The 23,481-nt window shown below is 40.0% G+C and overlaps 2 protein-coding genes across 2 annotated transcripts in view; both read right to left on the bottom strand.

Annotated features, from left to right (window-relative positions):
* Positions 1–12,022, bottom strand: part of qsox2 (quiescin Q6 sulfhydryl oxidase 2) — a 53,870-nt gene extending 41,848 nt beyond the window's left edge. Inside the window, exon 1 of the mRNA XM_046346610.1 lies at positions 11,624–12,022. Within this exon, the coding sequence (XP_046202566.1) occupies positions 11,624–11,897 (274 nt within the window). The 5' untranslated portion in view covers positions 11,898–12,022. The remainder of the gene's footprint in view (positions 1–11,623) is intronic.
* Positions 12,023–21,712: 9,690 nt separating this feature from the next.
* Positions 21,713–22,520, bottom strand: cmlc1 (cardiac myosin light chain-1). Its single transcript, XM_046345168.1, has one exon. It carries the CDS (start codon positions 22,441–22,443, stop codon positions 21,847–21,849), a length of 597 nt encoding a protein of 198 aa, XP_046201124.1. The 5' UTR covers positions 22,444–22,520; the 3' UTR covers positions 21,713–21,846.
* Positions 22,521–23,481: the final 961 nt, after the last annotated feature.

Here is a 23,481-nt window from a genome sequence, read left to right as displayed (position 1 = left end):
ATTTTTATTTAAATCAAATGTAAAATAAGGCTGTATCGTAACAAAATGTGGAAAATGTCAAGGTTGTCCGAATACTTTCCGAATGCACTGTATGTATTGCGCTCCTTCATCAAGTTGTAAAATAAAGCAGATCAGAAACGGTCTACTCTTTAGTTGACTGATTTAGCTGGCAAGGGAACTGCTGTTTAACTTAACAGAAAAAAAAGGAGTGTTTATTCGCAGTGCTGAGCTCATATTGTAACTGAAATGTACAGTAATGTTAGCTAATGTCTAATCACTAACTACACTAGCAGCTACCACAGACAGGTATCGGTGTGACCACCATTTGCCTCATGCAGTACGACATATCCTTCACATAGAGTTGATCAGGCTATTGATTGTGGCCTGTGGAATGTTGTCCCATTCCTCTTCAATGGCTGTGCGAAGATGCAGGATATTGGCGGGAACTGGAACACACTGTTCCAGAGCATCCCAAACGTGCTCAATGTGTGACATGGCTGGTGAATATGCAAAACTGGGACATTTTGAGCTTCCAGGAATTGTGTACAGTTCCTTGTGACATGGGGCCATGGATTATCATGCTGAAACATGAGGTGATGGCAACGGATGAATGGTACGATAACAGACCTCAAGATCTTGTCACAGTATCTCCGTGCATTCAAATTGCAATTGATAAAATGCAATTGCTTTCATTGTCCGAAGCTCATGCCTGCCCATACCATAACCCCACCTGTCTGCAGTTCTGAGGCCGGTTGGACTTACTGCCAAACACCTTACATGTTTTACCAAAAGTTCCGTACCGCATTTCCATGCGCTCCCAAATTTTGTAACAATGCTGAGGGCTCTGTATAGCTTCTCCGCATTGACATAATTGGTTGACGGTAGGTGGGGGTGGTATAAACAAACTTACTTCCTTGACAACAGCTCTGCTCTGCACTGCTCAGCGAAGCGCAAGGAGTATGAATGCCCTGCCTTCTGCTGAGGCCGTACACCGTAAATGCTGCATGGCCAATGTAGACGTCACCAGTTGTACATTTACCATTAATTCTCCATTAATTGTCAAAGTGGACAAACCAATTTTGGTTTATTTCTTATGAGTTTCGTCCATTTAGTCATTGTCTTTTGTTTAGAGTGCTCGTGTGAATGTTGAGTAGGGATGTGCAAGCACATAAGTAGGCCTATAGGCTACCTGGCCTGCGCCCAAATGAAGGCATATTAAACGTGCCCATTTTGGGGATCTGATAGTATTTCTGATTGGCTTAACGCACCACCACTAACAAGCTGTGGAGCTTCTCAAAGAAATGTTTTCTTCACCTCAAAACAGGCAAACAAAAAAAGTGTGTTTTTACAACCATTGAGAATGACAATAGAGTTCAACGTATTTGAAAAATCTTTCCATCTTTCTCCCTTACGATAATGAATCAGCGTGAAATGCAAAAATGTCATTCTCTGATCCAGTGGAAACGTCAAGAAATAGGCCTACCTGATTACTTCTTATCAGTGCTTGACTGAAATAGGTTCCGGTAATCATTTTGGGTGCTGGTACTGTTTATATTTAGGTGTAGGAGCTCCATAATACTTTTGAGCTAATATTCTATAGGAGGACCAGGAGCTCAAGCAGTACAACATTTGAGATGCCGGTACTCAGGTCCGGTGAGCTCCTGCCCAAGTCAAGCATTGCTTCTTATGCCTTGCGCAAATAGCTTACAACGGTGTCTGTCCCAAACTCACTGGCGTGGGAAACTGAGGACCTGTCATGCCAAAGTGTCCCCATCTACATCACAATGGGAATCGATGAGTTCAAGCTTCTGTTGCTAGGGCTGTTGCTACAACTTGCAACATTCTGACCGGATTAATGAACCAAAGCGTCCGTTGCTATGCTGGTTGTTTGGCTCTATTTTACCTCGTAGCAGTCGTGAAGGAAGGAGGACGCAGGCAGTTCTAGTTCTATTTCACCACATAAACGCATGCTCAGTCCGCACAAAATTATTACCTCAGAATTGCTCTCCAAGGTCGGTGTTTTTGACTGTGACAACCTGCCTACTACCTACTGCTTCAGAGGACCGAAAATACTGGAAAGAGAACTTTATTTACCATGTATTTGTCGTTATATAAGTACATAATTGTTAAATAGGAATAAATAATTTAAGCTGTTTTAAGATTGACGTTGCTAGCTAATGTACTTATAATTTTATACCTCAACCTGCCTAGTCAGCTAACCAGCTACAGTAGCTGGCTAGCTAGCCAGACAGTATTATTTAGCTAACATTAGCTAGCTAGCAATTAAGCTACTGTAACTGTTATTGCATGCAGCTTTCTGTTTGTATGTAGCTTGCACTTCAAAGGCATCCCTCAAGATTTTCTTTTGTCTTTCCAAACCAGGCGAAGTATTATGAAGACTGATCGCAACATTGAGAAATTCACAATTCAATGTAATGTTAAGCAGTTAACTTCAATTAGATAACTGGACTGTTTTAGCTATGTACAACCCTTTTCAACAAACATTTTCCATCTAACGTTAGCTAGTTGCGAGCTATACATGTAGTTCAGTGGAGGCTGCTGAAGGGAGGATGGCTCATAATGTCAGAAATGGAGTAAATGGAATGGTATCAAATACGTGGTTCCCATGTGGTTGATACATTTAATTGACTCCATTCCAGCCATTATTATGAGCCGTCCTCCCCTCAGTAGCCTCCACTGATAGTTATATCTCTGTCATATTGAGGTGTCTAGCTATAAGTTAAACCTGATCAATCAAATGGATAGGTGTAAGCAATTATGGTAATTCCAAATACCCTTAACCAGGGGGAAGGATGGTCAGCCACACAGGAGGGTGACTTTTACTAAAGAGGCCGTGCTGACAGATGCATGCTGGCCATTTCGGAGTGAGACACATGATTGCCAAAATCAACCTACACTTATTCTGACAGGGAATTGTCAAGAAGGTGGACAGCTGGGTAAGTGAAATAATAATAGAATGTACATAATAAAGAAAAGGTTAAGTACATTCTATTATATCTGAAATTAGTATTATTTCAATGAATGTCTTATCAGAGAGCACATAATGTTTCAATTTGTCACTGTTTGCTTAAAAGGTCAGTACCCTGTCTAGCATGCAGAAGTTTGAGAGGTTGAAGACTGTGATTGAAGCCCATCAGTTGTTTCACCATGGCACATGATCGGTAAGTGTCCCAATTAAAATGTTATAATGGTTTCTTTATTTGACCACAGCAGAGTGCAATATCAAAGAATGTGTGTGTGTGTGTCCTTACAAATATGAAAATCTGCATTCTGTATGACACAATAGATGTAAGAAAAAAGTAAACCTCTAACACGGTGTTAGAGGTTATATTCTGTCACCAAAGGTTAGTTTTATATATTTTTTACCATTTGTTTTTGTTTTTCCATTGTACAGAAATCAGACATTTTAATATCTTACATTGTCAATAGATTGCACACAACAGTAGCATCTAGGCCGAGTACGGGCGGGCGCCGCAGCTGTTGAATGAGGCAAACAACACAATTGTACATACAATTATTGCATATACTGTAGTCTTATAAATTTGTGATCGACTTAGTGTTGTTTGACTATTGCTATTTTGTATGACGTACTTTTAGATCACTGAAACTCCACCTGATGTGGTGGAAGTTGTCGAACCAGATCAGAACACCTTCAAGGACTACCTTCAGGCACGGACTAAGAACAATGTGGAGATTTTTGACCAGGTAAAAATGATAGTCAGCTGTTAATTTATTTTCTTGCCCTCCAAGAGATATGTAAGAAATGTATTTGTAATATGAAATATAATTGCATGTAATTCCTGTCATCAATCAAGGTGAGACTGAACCTGCACCTACCCGCCTGTCCAACATCACTACTCTGGACGGCTCTGACTTATAATACGTGGACAACTACAAATACTTAGGTGTCTGGTTAGACTGTAAACTCTCCTTCCAGACCCATATCAAACATCTCCAATCCAAAGTTAAATCTAGAATTGGCTTCCTATTTCGCAACAAAGCATCCTTCACTCATGCTGCCAAACATACCCTTGTAAAACTGACCATCCTACCAATCCTCGACTTTGGCGATGTCATTTACAAAATAGCCTCCAATACCCTACTCAACAAATTGGATGCAGTCTATCACAGTGCAATCCGTTGTGTCACCATCCCCCATATACTACCCACCATTGCGATCTGTACACTCTTGTTGGCTGGCCCTCGCTTCATACTCGTCGCCAAACCCACTGGCTCCATGTCATCTACAAGACCCTGCTAGGTAAAGTCCCCCCTTATTTCAGCTCGCTGATAACCATAGCATCTCCCACCTGTAGCACACGCTCCAGCAGGTATATCTCTCTAGTCACCCCCAAAACCAATTCTTTTTTTGGCCGCCTCTCCTTCCAGTTCTCTGCTGCCAATGACTGGAATGAACTACAAAAATCTCTGAAACTGGAAACACTTATCTCCTTCACTAGCTTTAAGCACCAACTGTCAGAGCAGCTCACAGATTACTGCACCTGTACATAGCCCACCTATAATTTAGCACAAACAACTACCTCTTTCCCTACTGTATTTTATTAATTTATTTTGCTCCTTTGCACCCCATTATTTGTATTTCTACTTTGCACATTCTTCCACTGCAAATCTACCATTCCAGTGTTTTACTTGCTATATTGTATTTACTTTGCCACCATGGCCTTTTTTTGTCTTTACCTCCCTTCTCACCTCATTTGCTCACATCGTATATAGACTTGTTTATACTGTATTATTGAATGTATGTTTGTTTTACTCCATGTGTAACTCTGTGTCGTTGTATCTGTCGAACTGCTTTGCTTTATCTTGGCCAGGTCGCAATTGTAAATGAGAACTTGTTCTCAACTTGCCTACCTGGCTAAATAAAGGTGAAAGAAAAAATAACAGAAAAAAAATTCTCTTCCTAGGGTTATCTCGGTGGAAGCCAACGATCTTCTACAGTTGGAGAAGTTGGACGGTAGACCACTGGAAGCACTGATGCCCTACACTTCGGTGAAGCCCAAAAGACAAAGTATGTTAAGCTTTGGTTGCCATTTGAGATAGCAAGAAATGGTAGTTCTGCTAAACTTATAAAAATGTACCTCTTCAAATGACTTTAGGACCATCGACTGTCCGAGCCCCCCAGGAGGTATCCCATCCACCAGAACCAGTGAGTCCAAATCGGTCTGATTCTCTGTGCTCTGGATCGGAGGGGGATCAGCTTGAGTTAGGCTATACCTTCCAAGTGTTGAAAAGTACATATCTCCCATTCCTAACACTACACTAATCCATCAATTTTTTTCACAGTAAAGTGTAACCTGTGTGTTTGCTTGTTTAAGTTTCTGTCTCCTACCCTGTTCCCTTTAACTCTGCTCCTGTTCTCCAGGAGCTAGGGGTTCTGCCCAACACCCAGACACTTATTCACCCGATGTCCTCCATTACCAACCACCCTCCAACTTTCCATTACATCATCTACAGCCACTGTCATGATCTGCTAAGAAAGTTATATTGCTATATCATACTGAGCACAAAATATTTGAGATACAAAGATTAACTAAAAACACTAGCACTGCACACACTCCGAACAAAGAGAGCAGCATTGCCTGGACTTTGCAGTCTCCCTCTTCAAGTCCCCCTTCTGAGACTGGCTGCCTATTGATAACAAGTGACACCCACACAGCAACCACCTCCTCTATATTCCACACAGCAGAATATTTCATGATTGCCATGTGAGTGCACAACAAATCTGTGAGAAATTAATGGCCCAAAACTCTCAACGTTTGTGTTAAAATCTTAAATATAACAGGGTTGGTTTTTGAAGCTGTTTCACAAGGTGTTAATTATTGTAAGCTGTATGGTATCCTTTGATGCCATTTATTTGATCCACATTATTCATTGTTGGAGCCTAGTTACCTACATATTAAACAACAAGGGTGTACTATGCGAAATAGAAAATAAAGAAAAAAAAGACTACTGAAATTACATTATTTTAATGTAGATAAGGGAAGAGCACTTTTCACTTTTTATTTATTATATTTTATTCAAACATTAAGGTCAGTCAATACGGAACATTTCAAGAACGTTGAAATTTATCTGCGGTCGCAAAAACCATCAAGCGCTATGATGAAACTGGCTCTTATGAGGACCTCCACAGGAAAGGAAGAACGAGAGTTACCTCTGCTGCAGAGGATACGTTCATTAGAGAGTGAGCAGCCTCAAAAATTGATCACAAATAAATGCCACAGAGTTCAAGTAACAGACACATCTCAACATCAACTGTTCAGAGGAGACTGCATGAAACAGGCTTCCATGGTCGAATTTCTGCAAAGAAACCATTACTAAAGGACACCAATAATAAGAAGAGACTTGCTTGGGCCAAGAAACACGAGCAATGGACCTTAGACTGGTGGAAATCTGTCCTTTGGTCTGATGAGTCCAAATTTGAGATTTTTTGTTCCAATCACCGTGTGTTTGCGAGACGCAGAGTAGGTGAACGGATGATCTCCGCATGTGTGGTTCCTGCCGTGAAACATGGAGGAGGTGGTGTAATGGTGTTGGGATGCTTTGCTGGTGACACGGTCTGTGATTTATTTAGAATTCAAGGCACACTTAACCAGCATGCCTACCACAGCATTCTGCGGCGATAAGCCATGCCATCTGGTTTGCGCTTAGTGGGACTATCATTTGTTTTTCAACAGGACAATGACCCAAAACACACCTCCAGGCTGTGTACGGGTTTTTTGACCAAGGAGAGTTGATGGACAATGCTGCATCAAATGACCTGGCCTCCAAATCACCCAACCTCAACCCAATTGAGATGGTTTGGGATGAGTTGGACAACAAAGTGAAGGAAAAGCAGCCAGCAAGTGCTCTGCATACGTGGGAACTACTTCAAGACTGTTTAGATTTTTTAAAACACTTTTTGGGGTACTGCATGATTCCATATGTCATTTCTTAGTGTTGATGTCTTCACTAATATTCAACAATGTAAGAAAATAGTAAAAATAAATAAAACCCCTTGAATGAGTAGGTATGTCCAAATGTTTGACTGGTACTGTACATGGATGAGTATCTGAAAATGGCCTGAGGGGATGTAATTGTAAATTATGTAAATAATGCTGCTGTTGTCTTCAAGGCCAGATGGCGTGACTTATCTTTAGCCACCCAGCTCATAGCAACAAAGACAAGAACAGACAGCTTTACACTTAATGCCAGTATGCATCCAATTTTTCAAAAATATTTTGAAAAACTAAATTTACGGGTGTAAAAAAACATTGCAATGTTCAAAACATTGCTCTGCATTACTGATAGAGCTCTGTGTGTGCCTACAATATACTGTTTATGGTGTTTATTTTAAAACATTGGCTCTATTTTAAACAATGTTCGACCATTTTGAAGATTGTGCAACTTAAGGGATTTGACGTGTCAACAACTTTATTTACCAGGTGGGGTCTACAATGCAGTCTCCCCAAGCAAATTCCAGACTAGAACTGATTGTCACAGGGAATGCCATAAGATGACTGACTTACAATGGTCATACAAGGTGATTGAAAATAACTGTCATAAAAAAAAGTGTACCAACAAGAAATAACATATTTACTAAAACTAATTTACACAACAGTCAGTCACTGATTTCATCTTAAGGATTCGGGCAGAGCTGAACAGGAAGAGTGTAGGACAGTAGAAGGTGGGTTTGAAGGGCTAATATTGGATCATACTAGTCCTCAGATGAGCTATGGCCTGCATACTTTCAGTGTCCTCATTGCTGTTCTCTTCAACGGGGGAATGATTAGCTTTGTCCCAACATCAGCCAACATCCCCTCGATGGTGAATCCCTTGTCAGCCATGATACCATCTCCAGGCTCCAGTAACTCCACAATTCCTGACAGCCTTTTGATGTCTCGGTCAGAGAGTAGTTACGGTTCGGTGTAGAGCTCAGAGACTAAGGTAACTGCTGCACATGGGGCAATCCCGATTAGCCCTTTGAAGGTGTTAGTGTTCTTATAAAAGGAGAATATCTCAGATTGAAGAGTAAGGATGTTGAATTCTCACATCTTATTTCTGTGCATTCAATGATAACTCTGACGTCTGGACCGTGCTGTTGGAACTTGTCAGGCATCATCACAATCGCATGCTCTCTGGTCATCCAGATGGGCAATGAACCCAGGACTGGCCGATTAATTAGGGCCGATTTCAAGTTTTCATAATCGGAAATCTGTATTTTTGGACACCGATAAAAAAAAAAAAACCTTTATTTAATCTTTATTTAACTAGGCAAGTCAGTTAAGAACACATTCTTATTTTCAATGACAGCCTAGGAACGGTGTGTTAACTGCCTCCTTCAGGGGCAGAACGACAGATTTTCACCTTGTCAGCTCGGGGGATACAACCTAAAGGTTAACTAGTCCAACGCAATAACGACCTGCCTCTTGTTGCACTCCACAAGGAGACTGCCTGTTACGCGAATGCAGTAAGCCAAGGTCAGTTGCTAGCTAGCATTAAAAACATATCTTATAAAAAACAAACAATCATAATCACTAGTTAACTATACATGGTTGATGATATTACTAGATATTATCTAGCGTGTCCTGCGTTGCGTATAATCTGACTCAGCATACAGGCAGCTGACTGAGCAGTGGTAGGCAGAAGCAGGCACGTAAACATTCATTCAAACAGCACTTTTGTGCGTTTTGCCAGCAGCTCTTCGTTGTGCGTCAAGCATTGCACTGTTTATGACTTCAAGCCTATCAACTCCCGAGATTAGGCTGGTGTAACCGACGTGAAATGGCTGGCTAGTTAGCGCACGCTAATAGCGTTTCAAATGTCACTCGCTCTGAGCCTGTGGTTGTTTCCTTTGCTCTGCATGGGTAACACTGCTTCGAGGGTGGCTGTTGTCGTTGTGTTTCTGGTCCGAGCCCAGGGAGGAGCGAGGAGAGGGACGGAAGCTATACTGTTAAACTTGCAATACTAAAGTGCCAATAAGAACATCCAATAGTCAAAGGTTAATGAAATACAAAAGGTATAGAGGGAAATAGTCCTATAATAACTACAACCTAAAAACTTCTTACCTGGGAATATTGAAGACTCATGTTAAAAGGAACCACCAGCTTTCATATGTTCTCATGTTCTGAGCAAGGAACTTAAACGTTAGCTTTCTTACATGGCACATATTGCACTTTTACCTTTCTCCAACACTTTGTTTTTGCATTATTTAAACCAAATTGAACATGTTTCATTATTTATTTGAGGCTAAATTGATTTTATTGATGCATTATATTAAGTTAAAATAAGTGTTAATTCAGTATTGTTGTAATTGTCATAATTACACATTTAAAAAAATATATTTAAATTAAATTGTCCGAATAATCACTATAGGCTTTAGGTCCTATAGGTCCTCCACTATAGATCCTCCAATAATCGGTATCGGCGTTGAAAAATCATAATCGGTCGAACTCTACTAGAGATGTCAGACAAGACCTTCACCTTCAATCCTAAAGCTAAATGGCAGCAATACAGGAAGAACTTGTCAATGATTTGCAACATGCGGTTAGGACTGGCGGTTGTTTCCTGTCCAATTAGCAATCCCATTCTCTGTCCATTGGACCAGCTTAGATGCAGTGCAAATCTTTGACTGGAAATGGGTATAGAATCGAAAATCTTCATCAGAAGCACAGAATCTGTTGACTTGTAACTGAGGGGAGTGGCTTATTCTCCGTTTCTGGACTTGATGTTCGAGCTCTCTGATCCTTTCTGCTGCAGCATCCAGTGCACCTGTTATTAAAAGTGACTTGACTAGATTACCCTGATTTAGATCATATTTTATTTATGGTTGGACATTATTCATAATGTCTACATCAGGGACAGTGGTAACATCAATAGGTGACCCCATTAAAGCCTAAGCACTGTGGATAAGTAGGATGGTAAACACTAATGAAAATGACACTATTCTTGTAAAATAGGTAGATAAACTCTATTCCCAAAAAATGAAAATGTGGGTTAGCTGACTTTACTTGAGTTACACAATGCCCAAACCTGACGCGCGTGTGCTCTACTTGATTTTGTCCCCCCACACCAAATGCAAATATGACAAGCAGGTTGAAATATCAAAACAGACTCTGAACCAATTATATTAATTTGGGGGCAGGTCGAAAAGCATTCATTTGTGCTATTTAGCTAGCTAGCTTGCTGTTGCTAGCTAATTTGTCCGGATATAAACAATGAGTTGTTATTTCACTTGAAATGCACAAGGTCCTCTACTACGACAATTAATCCACACATAAAAAGGTCAACCGAATCGTTTCAATCTCTCCTCATTCCAGGCTTCTTTTACATGGCGATTGGCAACAAACTAATAATGTGCATTACCAATGAGGAAATGGGAGAAGCAGGACTTGCAGAGCGCAGGACATGCAGAGCGTTCCGCATTACAAATATAATCTATTTCTATTTCTATTTTAGCACCTGGCAATGCAGACGCTCGTTGGCGCGCACGAGCAGTGTGGGTGCAATGATTGAAAAACATGTACATTTATTTTGCAACGCTCGGGTACACGATGTGACCGGTGTGGTCAGCATGTTAGGCTAATCACTGGTCTACCTTTAACCTGTTAATCCTACCCCCTACTTTTTCGAACATTCTGTTAAAAATCGCGCAACATTTCAGCGCCCTGCTACTCATGCCAGGAATATAGTATATGCATATGATTAGTATGTGTGGATAGAAAACACTCAGACGTTTCTAAAACTGGTTAAATCACGGCTGTGACTATAACAGAACGTAAAATGTCTAGCTAGTCATTTGTTATGCTAACAAGCTAGCAAGAGGTTGCATAGCAACAGCATCAACTTCCAGTAGACAAGCGAAGAGCTAGTACACTCAACTGAAAGGATACCATTCGTTTACAGTATACTAAAATTAACTAATAGTGTATAGTATTATATACACTCATTAAGTGTGCAGTATACAGTATGTTAAAACTGTTATTCAAACAACAAATGAGGTTGCCAAGTCACGTGGTGTAAGAGCTATTGAAATTTGAATATTGTGATCATGCACTTTGTTGACTGTTCTTTAACTAGTGTCAGTGCGCAAGGCTGTTTAAAAATAAGACCCTTGCAATGTTGTACAGCTTTTTTACTTCATAAAAGAGCCTCATCTGGTGTATGTAACGTTAGATCAAATCGTTCGCGACCTATTGAAGATTTAAGGTCCGAATATTCGACAAATATCTAATCTCAAACCAACCACGGTGTTAAACAGTACCATATGTTGACGGACGAGAAGAGCAGACGAGGGAGAAAAAAAAACATCCAAATAGCTACCGTTAGCTAAGAAAACATGCACGCAATAGCTAACATCATGATGATGCTTACCGTTATTGTTATTTGTAATGTTAGCTAACTAGTGTATCACATTTTAATCCAAACTCAATTAAGGTAGCTACCAAACTAGCTAGTTATCAACCAGCTAATAATATTAGCCAGCTAACGTTGTTAGCTATCCGCTAAGAAGATAGCAGAAACACAACAGGGAGAGATCATTTAGAAAAGGCTAGCAAACATTTTCTTTGACCGTGATAGCTAGCTAAATATCCATAAGACTCACCTTTTACATCGCCAGCTAGTGCCTTCCAGGTAGGAGAGTACTGGATGCAGTGACCACACCATGATGAGTAGAACTGGACCAGCCAAGCTGTGGAAGAGTTGACCAAAGTCTGTTTGACAGTCGCGCTTGTCAGTATAACCACGGGGTCCTCCTCAGAATACAGCCGAGTGTTTAGAGACGGATTAAATAGAAACACAAAAATAATGCTCGTTTTGAACAATAAAAAAACTGTTTTTCGGAGCGAAGGGCAGCCGTCAACACACAGAGTCGCCATATCGTAAAGACAATGTGGAGATGGAAAGCGAGAGGCTACGGACGGACACGCCTGGTGCCAAAATTGATGACGTATATCGAGTGGAGACAAACGGATTCGGTTCAGTCAAAGATTTGTTAAACTAAAACAAGATATACCACAGCCTGTCATCTCCAATGGGAACGAATGAGCCATAGTGGGCAGAACAAGCAAGGTAGGCACAAGCTAGCGAGATCCTATTGGCGCGTTCTAGCAGACATCTGCATTTTTCCGTTAGGGAACGCCTCCTCTGTGAAGTGCGCGTGTGCAATAACCCAATTCGTCTTTGTACTCATTCTAAACAACACGATTTATACAAATAACATATTGTAGGGAATAGGAAATTGTATTGAGATCAAATGTTTCATCGATGAGAAAATGTGCAGAATGTCAGCCAAAATCCATCTCGTTCCTGCTTCCCCCACTGCCGGCCATTGGGCTTCCTCTCTCAAAGCGGATGATTTATTCATCCGTTAAAATATCTTTGATTGTGTTATCTGTGATAAAATATTGTGATTGCGGCTACAATCTTCAGCGAGACTGAAATGTGTCTGCCGAAGTTGGGACTTGGGAGTGTTCAGATTGATTCCGTTTTTATCAGAGTGAATTGTTCGTTGTTGTTTTGGGATTTTTTAAAACAAAAAGTCAATGCCGTAGGTGTACATTTTCGGTGCAATAAATGTTCTTCAGCGGTCACCCTGGTCTGATGTTGGATACACCATTTCGCTACCTTCCACTTTAACGCTTCGATCACACCAACGATGAATACGCAGCATCGTCTGGATATGTGTGCAACAAAAGTTCATAAATCACCTTCTGCTTGCTACCATTTCTGTCAAGCGGCCTGCGCATACAGTTTGAATAATATATTCGATAAATCCAACATAAGAGACACACAGAATGCACGTCAACTGCCTTTGCAACGCAATGCTGCAAGGCAAGTGCAATGTTCCATTGGAAATTAATGTACTTCTGTGTGCAAAACATTGTCGGTGTAATCGAGGCATAGCATGCTGACCACATCGCCTGCGATTTGCGTACACGCATTGTAAAATAAATGTACACATACTTGTTATTCAATCACACCTGTTACACATACCTGCTCACGTGCATGCTAAAATATAACTTTTTTTTTTTTTTTGTGTGGGGGGGGTCAGCTGTAATATTGCAGGTAGATCAATGTAATTGACTGAATCACTTCCAATCCCCCATATATTTTTTATCAAATATATATATTTATATACATACATACACAGACCTGTATTTCCATCTTATACATACTATATACATTTTATGGACACACTATTTTACAATAGTTTTATTTTGTTTGTTTTTAACTCTTGTCCTTCCTCACCCTCAACCTCTCCCATATATGGATGATATCCATCCGGTTTGATTTCTATTTGCCATATATTTCAAACTGTGCTCTTTCAAAAAGTTCTTAAGCTATATCCGTTTTACGGGCACATTATGTATGTTTTACATTCGTTATCTTGTTGTTATTAGCCCCAACCTTCAGCTCCATTCAATCCCTCCCATCTATCTCTAACACCATCCATATTGGATTTCTATTTGCTATGCATTTTTCAACTGTGCTGTGAGGTTTCACAAAAGTTCTGAACATTTCTATTCTCATTGTTCCTACAGATTGTAAATTGAAAATATATATTTTTGCTAAAAGTATTATTATATTACTGATCGACTGACTATGACTTTTCAGATCACCCAGTAGTGCTGTCCGCAGGGTTAGCTCCAGATAAATATTGCAATTCTTCAACCGTTCCTGGACCTGTGACCAAAAACAAGCTACATAATGGACAGTACCAAAACAAATGATCTAATGATTCTGCCTCTTCGCAGTAAAATCTGCAGTGCTGGGAAGGTTGTATCCCCCATATAAATAACATTCTGTTGGTTGCAAGAATTCTGTATAATAATTTAAATTGAAAAATTCAACATTTCGAATAGGGTGTCGTTTTGCGTATCAGTTCATAAACCATGTGCCATGGAATCGGTACATCAAAAATCTCTTCCCAACTATTTTGCAATCTATATGGCACGGCTGTACATTTTTTGGTCCTTAAATTAAATGAAACTAGCATAGACAAATTCCTTACTTTTTACCCCTTCCACTTTCCTCTTCCATTTTTTTGCGGTAATGCTGCAATTAGTTGGTTGTAATTTTGGGTAGAACTTGGTTCTATTTTTGATGCATGATGTGCTTCAAATCCAGCCTCTCTCATCTCCTCATTGGTTACCCACGTGGGTGATTGAAAGCTGAACTGAGGTCCACAATCCAGTCGGTTGTAGTAATGCACCTTAATATTGGTTGCTAACCTCCATATGAAGTCCACAGAAGAAGAAGAGATTACTAGAAACTAACTAAATTTACCCTTTTATCTGTGGATTAATTATCGGAGTAGAGAACACACAATTTTTTTGTGACTCAGAAAGTGTAAAAATTCAGCAAAAATCCAGGAAAAAATGCACCTTGTGCATTTAATGTAAAATAACAACCCAGTGTTTATATCCCAGGACAACAGCAAGCAAGCTAACTAAATGTCCATAAATGTTTCACGTGTTTCGACCTGTCCCCAAATTAATATAGTTAGTTCAGAGTTAGTTTTGATATTTCAACCTGCGTGTCCTGATTGTGTATGGTGTGGATGGACAAAATCAACGTGCGCATGCCTGGTGTAGTCAGCATGTTACATGCTGACCATACCGCCCCGTGTTGCATATGTGAGTATTGCAAAATAAATGTACATATGCATGTTATTTAATCATTTCATCCAAACTGCTCACGAGCATCTGCATAGCCAGGCGCTAAAATAGAACTTGGTTCTAATTTGTGGTAATGCACCTTATTAAAAGTTGGTTGCCAATCGCCATATAAAGTCCACAAAAGAAGACAAAGACTGGAGGAGGAGAAATAACTATCTAGGTTTCCCCTTTTATCTGTGGATTAATTGTCAGAGTAGAGAACACGCTATTTTTTGTGACTCAAAATTGGTTAAAATTCTACAAAGATCCAGAAAAAGGACCTTGTGCATTTCAGGTAAAATAACAACCCAATGCAACAGCAAGCTAGCTAGCTAAATGTCCATGAATGTTTCATGTGTTTCGACCTGTCTCCAAATTAATTTAGCGTATAGATGCCCCCTATCAGACGCTATTTCCGTTTTTTTTTAATGGAAAATAAACTATATTTTTATATATATATATATATATAAATATATATATATATATATATGTGTGTTTTCTGTTAAAACGAATGAGGGTTACAACAAAGTATGTATAATCTGTGTATGATCTACTTTACCCAATTTTTAGGGGGGTCAAAAATCTGAACGAGGGCGTCGTCCGGTGAAAACAAATTCTCAGATGCGGTTTCCGCTTAAAGGTCACATGATCAATGCATTGGCGAACACTCTGGTTGCAGTCAACACTTAAAAGACACACCCAATCCCCTCAGCCCTCAAATTAGGTGGACACTGCTGATGATGTAAAATTATGTCTGATGAGTTTACACTTGCAGGGCAAGGGAGGAAGGAATTATTTTTAAATTGACCACCCTTGGCCAGAAATTCATCACTCGTTCATCCCTCAATGATTGTGTTTTCAGCCACCTGTAGCTTATGGGTGCTTTATATGCTCTACAGTTAATTATGAGTGCATGTCTACTTATATTAAATATATATTTATTAATATACGCCTACTGTATGATAGATAGTAAATTCATTAGCTAACTAACATTAGCCTGCCTAGCTGGAACTTCTGAAGAAGGAAAATGTTTTATTTCTAAAAGATAACCAAACAAAAACATATTTACTTTTTACAGGATGTGCAGTTGTCGGAAGTTTACATACACCTTAGCCAAATACATTTAAACTCAGTTTTTCACAAGTCCTGACATTTAATCCTAATAAAAATAGCATGTTTTAGGTCAGTTAGGGTCACTATTTTAAGAATGTGAAATATCAGAATAATAGTAAAGAGAATAATTTTTTTCATCACATTCCCAGTCGGTCAGAAATGTACATACACTCAATTACTATTTGGTAGCATTGCCTGGCGCAGGCATTCCACTAGTGACCCACCTCGACAACATCTGGTGAAATTGCAAAGCGCCAAATTCAAAATACAGAAATAGTCATAAATAAACATTCATAAACAATACAAGTGTTATACATCGGCTTAAAGATGAACTTCTTGTTAATCAGGCCACTTTGTCAGATTTCAAAAAGGCTATACTGTTAAAGCATTCCATGCGATTATCTGAGGACAGCGCCCCACTTACAAAAGCATACACACATTTTACGACCAAGTAATGGAATTACAAATGTCAGAAATAGCGCTAAAAAGAATCACTTACCTTTGAAGATCTTCATATGGTTGCAGTCACAAGAGTCCCAGCTACGGAATAAATGTTTGTTTTGTTCGATAAAGTCCCTCTTTATATCTCAAAAACTCAGTTTTGTTGGCGGGTTTTGTTCAGTAATCCACTGGCTCAAAGGTGGTAAAAACATGCAGACAAATACATCCTAATAGTACTGGTAAAGTTCGTCGAAAGATGTCAAATGAGGTTTTCAATTGTCTAAATAATCGCTAATATTTCAACCGGACAATAGCATATTCATGATTCTACAGTCCACAGACAGAAAGGTCTCATCGATAATATTTCAACTGGACAATAGCATATTCATGATTCTACAGTCCACAGACAGAAAGGTCTCATTCTTCTGAAAAAACAAACCTGAAACAATGTCTAAAGACTGTTGAAATCTAGTGGAAGCCATATGAACTGCAATCTGGGTTCTAACCTATTAGATTCTCTATAGGCATTCAATTGAAAACTACCCACATTTTAAAAAATCCCACTTCCTGGATGGATTTTCCATCCATACATTATTTTAACAGTTTTGGTAACTCTAGAGTGTTTTCTATCCAAATCTACCAATTATATGCATATCCTAGCTTCTGGGCCCAAGTAACAGGCAGTTTACTTTGGGCGCTCTTCTCATCCAGAAGTTCAAATACTGCCCCCCAAGCCATAAGAAGTTAAATTGTTTAACTTGGGTTGAATGTTTGGGTAGCCTTCCACAAGCTTCCCACAATAAGTTGGGGAAATTTTGGCCCATTCCTCCTGACAGAGCTGGTGTAACTGAGTCAGGTTTGTAAGGCCTCCTTGCTCATGCACACTTTTTCAGTTCTTCCCACACATTTTCTATAGGATTGAGGACAGGGCTTTGTGCAGGCCACTTCAATATCTTGACTTAGTTGTCCTTAAGCCATTTTGCCACAACTTTGGGAGTATGTTTGGGGTCATTGTCCATATGGAAGACCCATTTGCGACCAAGCTTTAAGACTGATGTCTTGAGATTTTCCACCCCCATGATGCCATCTATTTTGTGAAGTGCACCAGTCCCTCCTGCAGCAAATCACACTCACAACCTGATGCTGCCACCCCCGTTCTTCACAGTTGGGATGAAGTTCTTCGGCTTGCAAGCCTCCCCCTTTTTCCTCCAAACACAACGATGGTCATTATGGCCAAACAGTTCTATTTTTGTTTCATCAGACCAGAGGACATTTCTTCAAAAAGTATGTTCTTTGTCCCCATGTGCAGTTGCAAACCAGTCTGGCTTTTTTTATGGTGGTTTTGGAGCAGTGGCTTCTTCCTTGCTGAGTGACCTTTCAGGTTATGTCGATATAGGACTCGTTTTACTGTGGATAAAGATCCTTTATACCTGTTTCCTCCAGCATCTTCACAAGGTCCTTTGCTGTTTTTCTGGGATTGATTTGCACTTTTCGCACCAAAGTATGTTCATCTCTAGGAGACAGAACGCGTCTCCTTCCTGAGCGGTTTGACGGCTGCGTGGTTTAAAGGCACAGTCAACTTAGTGTATGTAAACTTCTGACCCACTGGAATTGTGATACCGTGAATTATAAGTGAAATAATCTGTCTGTAAACAATTGTTGGAAAATGTACTTGTGTCATGCACAAAGTAGATGTCCTAACTGACTTGCCAAAACTTTAGTTTGTTAACAAGAAATGTGTGGAGTGGTTGTGAAACGAGTTTTAATGGAACCCAAACCGGCTGCGCCATCTTGCGATATCGTGCATAAATTCATTTTGTCCCCCTACACGTAACGCGATCACGACACGCAGGTTAAAATATCAAAACAAACTCTGAACTAATGACATTAATTTGGGGACAGGTCGAAAAGGATTAAACATGTATGACAATTTAGCTAGTTAGCTTGCACTTGCTAGCTAATTTGTCCTATTTAGCTAGCTTGCTGTTGCTAGCTTATTTGTCCTGGGATATAAACATTGAGTTGTTATTTTACCTGAAATGCACAAGGACCTCTACTCCGACAATTAATCCACACATGAAACGGCCAACCAAATTGTTTCTAGTCATCTCTCCTCATTCCAGGCTTTTTCATCTTTGAACTTATATGGTGATCGCATCTAAACGTTCATAGTATTACCACGACAACAGGAAACAAAGTTTGTCTTTCAATCACACACGTGGGTAGAACCAATGAGGAGATGGCATGTGGGTACCTGCTTCTACAAACCAATGAGGAGATGGGAGAGGCAGGACTTGCAACGCGATCTGCGTCAGAAATAGGAATGCCTTCTACTTTAGCCCTTGCATCGAAGATGCTCGTTGGCTCGCGCGAGCATTGTTGGTGCAATAATTGAATAGCATGGATTTCTACATTTATTTGGCGACACGACGTGACGACGCGACGTGTCTGGTCTGGTCAGCATGTAAGTGTGTGTAAACTTCCGACTTCAACTGTATTTGTGCCGTCATGTGCATTAGTAGCACAATTTCTAAATGATTTGCATTCATTTTTACTAACACCTGTATGTTGACTTCTCCATTGATGTTGTTTTTAAGTTTTCGAAGACTTTTCTTAGTGGATGTACAATCGTTCCAAATTGAATCATGAGTTTCAGGCCCCGTAGTGAACATACTGTAATTGTTCACTCGCAAGCCGACTAAAAACGAGGGCTGAGGGGCTTACGCTGCAAACTTTCCTTGGTTGGCTAATCATTTGGACCGCCCTCCATGATGGTGAAGGGGATTCCCCGAAGGGCATAAGGTGAGGTGGATGAGGAAGTGGATGAGGAAGTGTGTCTTTTAAGTGTTTGGACCACAGCCTATGAATTTACTTCGTCTAATTCTATTGATCAACAATGTAAATATCAAAGCCTGCCACTTCATGGCACTCAACCCTCATTAAAGAATATGGCCGCCCTGTGAATATTTATTTGTGCACTATTCTCAAGAACAAGACAACGAAAGCATAACAATCAAATCTCAGAATTTGCTCCCTAAAAGCTTGATTATATTTAAACCATCTTTGATTAGTAATTCATTGCAATAGTATAAACATAAAAAATGTAATTATGAAAATAATAATTCTAACCTGTCTTTTGCTTTTTTTCCAGATTTCATTAGCATTAAACAAACATTCTACTAGGAGCATTTTACTGTTGAGCATTTTCACTTGAACACAGTGTTTTTTGGTCTAATGGCTATAACTTTTATTAGAATAACACATAATTAAACCCTCCACATCCCACCCACCTTAGACTTTACTGTAACGATCGTCGTTGGTGGAATTAGACCAAGATGCAGCGTGGGGTAGGTTAATCATATTCTTTGATGATAACCGGTAAAACAAGAAAAAGAGAACCAGCCTTCTGGGGCTCAACAGCAACAATACAAGGACAAGATCCCACAACATATGTGGGAAAAAAGGCTACCTAAGTATGATTCCCAATCAGAGACAACGATAGACAGCGGCCTCTGCTTGGAAACCACACTCGGCCAAACACAAAGAAATACAACACAGAATGCCCACCCAAATCACACCCTGACCAAACCAAATAGAGACATAAACAGGCTCTCTAATGTTAGGGCATGACCTTTACAAAAAAATATTTGAACTGTTCTGTATGTGGCTAGTGATGGCTATTTAACAGTCTGATGACCTTGAGATAAAAGCTATTTTTCACTCTTTCGGTCCCAGCTTTGATGCACCTGTACTGACCTTGCCTTCTGGATGATAGGCCGTGGCTCGGGTGGTTGATGTCCTTGATGAACTTGTTCTCAACTAGCCTACCTGGTTACATAAAGGTGAAATAAAAATGTAAAAAATAAATAATAAATTCACACCCCTGAGTCAAAACATACTAGAATCACCTTTGGCAGTAATTACAGCTGTGAGTCTTTATGGGTAAGTCTCTAAGAGCTTTGCACACCTGGATTGTACAATATTTGCACTTTTTTTTATTTTTTTATTCACCAACTCTGTCAAGTTGGTTGTTGATCATTGCTAGAAAGCCATTTTCAACTTTGTCATCGATTTTCAAGCCAATTTAAGTCAAAACCATAACTAGGCCACTCAGGAACATTCAATGTCACAAGCAACTCCAGTGTATATTTGGCCTTGTGTTTTAGGTTACTGTCTTGCTGAACGGAGAATGTGTCTCCAAGTGTCTGTTGGAAAGCAGACTGAACCAGGTTTTCCTCTAGGATGTTGGTTGTGCTTAGCTCTTTTCTGTTTTATTTATCCTAAAACAACTCCTTAGACCTTGCCGATGACAAGCATACCCATAACATCACCACGCTCAAAAATATTATTTAAAATATAAAGAGTGGTATATACAATATTGAATTCAGGACATAAAGTTAATTTCGTTACCACATTTTTCCAATTTTACATTAGTGCCCTATTGCAAGAATGCATGTTTAGGAATATTTTTATTCTGTACAGGCTTCCTTCTAACAATAGGTGCCCTTCTTTGCGAGGCATTGGAAACCTCCCTGGTCTTTGTGGTTGAATCTGTGGTTGAAATGTATTGCTCGATTGAGGGACCTTACAGATATTGTATGTGTGGGGTACAGAGATGGGGTAGTCAGTTAAAAATCATCTTAATAAACACTATTATTGCACACAGTGAGTGAGTCCTTGCAACTTATCATGGGATATGTTAAGCAAACTTTACTCCTGAACTTATTTAGGCTTGCCATAACAAAGGGGTTGTATTCTTCTTGACTCAAGACATTTCAAAAAACATAATTCCACTTTGACATCATGGGGTTTTGTGTTTAGGACAGTGACAAAAAAAATATCTAAACATGATAAATGTTATATTCAGGCTCTAAATCAAAAACATGTGGAAAAAGTCAAGAGGCGTGAATACTTTCTGAAGGCACTGTATATTCAGAAACTGTGCCTGGGATTCAATGAATTTCAATCTGACATGCGCTGTACAGCGCTTGACATGAAAAGGTCATGAATGCAATCTCAGCGAACGTGGGGACCTTGGCTTCAGAAGGCGCATTGTCGACAGCGCCCTACAACATGCCTCAGATTGAATCCTGGCCTATGATCTATTGTGACCTTTTCAAAAATATAGCAAATCCTAGACCTTGTTGTGACATGTGGGGTATCAATCAGTCTTGAGCTCTGGAAAGCAGCTGGTGTGTGATCTGTCCCTATAGGAAGCCTGTGATTTACTCACAAACCCAACTCTCACACTTACTAATTGATGTCATGTACTGTATTTACACAGAGTCCGTATTGTGACTTATTCGGTTTTGAATCAGACACTAAATGGGTTTCAACAGCTTGTCTTTACCGGAGAAACATTCTGACAGTATTTCTCAGCAATGACCGTATATCACCAAACCTAGCCAACTTTGGAGGCTTATATCTACTGCTGCTGTTGCTTTTTAAACAGTATTTCTCAAAAAATGACTTAACACACCTAGAATGATGGGCATTTATTTAGGAATCAACATTGTTCAGCATACAGACAGAAAGGGCAATATATGTTCCATTCAATCCTTTGAGCCAGGCAATGTTAAAGTAGAATTTGTAATGTGACTCAAGAAAGAGCAGCTCACGTAGAGAGGATGTGTTTGACAAATTCGGTGTAATTGATATGGCCACTTGAGTCCTCTTGTCCAATCATGAGTTGGTCCACTTCGCTCTCCATCAGCTTCTCCCCAAGGGTAGCCAAAACGTGCCTGAGCTCGGCCCCCATCACCGTGCCATTCCCCTCTTTGTCGAAGACTCTCAGACCCTCCACAAAGTCCTCAAAGGTCCCTGTCTCCTTGGTTCGGGAGATATGCTGCAGCATGGGCAGGAAAGTCTCAAAGTCCACCAGCTTGGAATTCATCTCCTCAGCCTTGGGCTTGCCCAGCAGCTTCAGCACATCAGTGTTGGTGGGGTTATGACCCAAGGCCCGCATTAGGTCTCCGCACTGGGCGTACCTGATCTTCATCTCGCCCGTCGGTGTTTCATCGAACAAGGTGAACGCCTCCTTGAACTCCTCAATCTGGTCCAGCGTGAAATCTAGAATGATACTCTTGAGGTCCACCTCAGGCTCCTTGGGAGGCTCAGGTACAGGAGCCTTTGCTGGCTCTGCCTTGGCCTCTGCTTTGGGCTCTGGTTTCTTAGGCTCTACTTTCTTGGGTTCCACTTTTTTCGGTGCCATGTTGCCAGTATACCTACTGCCACGCCAATGTGTGTGGATGTGAGGAGAGAACGAGCGAGTGATACAGGGCACACTGTGCAAGCCTCTAGAGCTTTTATACTGTTCTTAGTGCGTATAAGATAAGGGTTATCTAAACCAGTACACTGACGCCTATAAAAGGAATAAACTTTAAATAGAACCACTTACCGTTCACTTCACAATGGAACTTTTCCAGCAGCTGTCAAGATAGAGAGATTTATTACACGAGACGGAAATTTTCCTTCTGCTTTTTATCCAACCCACTGACACACACACACACACACACACACACACACACACACACACACACACACACACACACACACACACACACACACACACACACACACACACACACACACACACACACACACACACACACACACACACACACACACACACACACACACACACACAGAGAGAGAGCCAGTCAAGCCTTCAACAATTCTACACATTGGGGTTCAATTAGGATTTTGGAGATTGGCTCTACCCTAATTTTCAAAATGACACCTTAGTTCAACTGCTCACTCAACATTGACTTGATTTTCAAAGGTACAGTGCATAAAACATTTCATACTAAAAGTATTTTGAGAACAGTATTTTGACCACATATTAAACCATTCAATTTTTCCTTCATGGTCCTTCAAACCTGCTAGTGCAATTTTTTTCCAAGGTTAAAATTAATTGACAGTAATTACACACTAAAAAAATGAAGGGTCACACTTTAAACAAGGTATATCCAATAACGCTTAATTAAAGCCCTTATAAGCCCTATTAAGGCCACCAATAATGCGTCACAAATTATTTAGAAGCTAATGTCTACCATACCATCCTCACGTCTTTTGCTTTGTCATATGTGGCATAAGCCTTATACTACCCTTTTATATAGTTCAACATCTGCTTGTAAATGCTTCAGGCCTTATGAAGGGCTTATGATGGCTTCATAAGGTATCATTTGCTTACTGTGACCACAAAAAAAAGAAAATATATCTTGTGCATAAGAACTTGACCACCAAAACT

The sequence above is a fragment of the Oncorhynchus gorbuscha genome, linkage group LG04 (assembly GCF_021184085.1).
Source record: "Oncorhynchus gorbuscha isolate QuinsamMale2020 ecotype Even-year linkage group LG04, OgorEven_v1.0, whole genome shotgun sequence".
NCBI classification, from domain to species: Eukaryota; Metazoa; Chordata; class Actinopteri; order Salmoniformes; family Salmonidae; genus Oncorhynchus; species Oncorhynchus gorbuscha.
The sequence above is the reverse complement of the archived record's forward strand: the minus strand, read 5'-3'. Positions and strand labels throughout refer to the sequence as shown.